General features: G+C 51.9%; 1 protein-coding gene across 1 annotated transcript; it reads left to right on the top strand.

Moving 5' to 3' along the window:
- Positions 1-3: 3 nt before the first annotated feature.
- On the top strand, positions 4-552 carry TMEM81 (transmembrane protein 81; the record flags this gene model as incomplete). Its single annotated transcript, XM_010011867.1, has 1 exon — positions 4-552. A coding segment is annotated over one exon (549 nt), but the record flags the coding sequence as incomplete, so codon positions are not given.
- Between the last annotated feature and the right edge of the window lie 232 nt (positions 553-784).

Consider the following 784-nt stretch of genomic DNA (forward strand, 5'->3'; position numbering starts at 1 on the left):
GTCTGCGGCTTCCTGCACTACACCCTCCCCGAGGGCCGGCCCTTCCAGCTGAGCTGCCTGACCTCAGACCTCGTGGGCAACGGGAGCCAGACCTACAGCTACACCTGGAGCTTTGCCCCGGGCCTCATCACCGCGAAGGACGTCCTGTTCAGGCCTTTCAGGAACCCCCGGCCTGTTGTCAGGTTTTCCCCTACCAAGGAGTCGGATGCAGGGACTTACCGATGCGAAGTGCAGCTGGTGAAGACATTCAAAGTTGTCAAGAGGGTCTACTTTGCAATCAGAGTGATCCACAAGGATTTGGTGGATCTGAACTTCCAGAAATTCCTGACTTGGGAACAGAAGTTAGCAGCAAGCGAGGTGGAAGAGAACCTAGAAACGGGCGTCTATGAAGTGCAAGAAGAGGAGCCCTTTTGGCGAGGAGAATTGTTCTATCAGTGCTTGGTAGGAATTGGCAGCGGGGTGACAGGGGGTGTCTTGCTGAGCGTGGTGCTCCACCACTTGCAGAAGATTTGGAGAAGAAGGAGAGCTGCAAAGCAAGGAGCTGAGATTTAACGTCATTTCTTGTCTGTCTCTTTCTTGATGCAGTGTTTCATGGTGGTGGTTGTCGCTTTTCTGGCTGACACTGTTTGTTCCCAAATATTTTCTGAAGTTTCAGAGTAATTTACCAGGTAATTTAGTACATGGCCATAGAACCAGAGCTTCATGGAGTGATGCAGGCGGAGCTCCAGATGGGGAAGGCAGTTTGCCTCTATGTTGTGTGAAAGGTTGGACTCCAGTGTGTGAA

Source organism: Nestor notabilis, unplaced genomic scaffold (genome assembly GCF_000696875.1).
Source record: "Nestor notabilis isolate BGI_N333 unplaced genomic scaffold, ASM69687v1 scaffold26543, whole genome shotgun sequence".
Classification (NCBI taxonomy): domain Eukaryota; kingdom Metazoa; phylum Chordata; class Aves; order Psittaciformes; family Psittacidae; genus Nestor; species Nestor notabilis.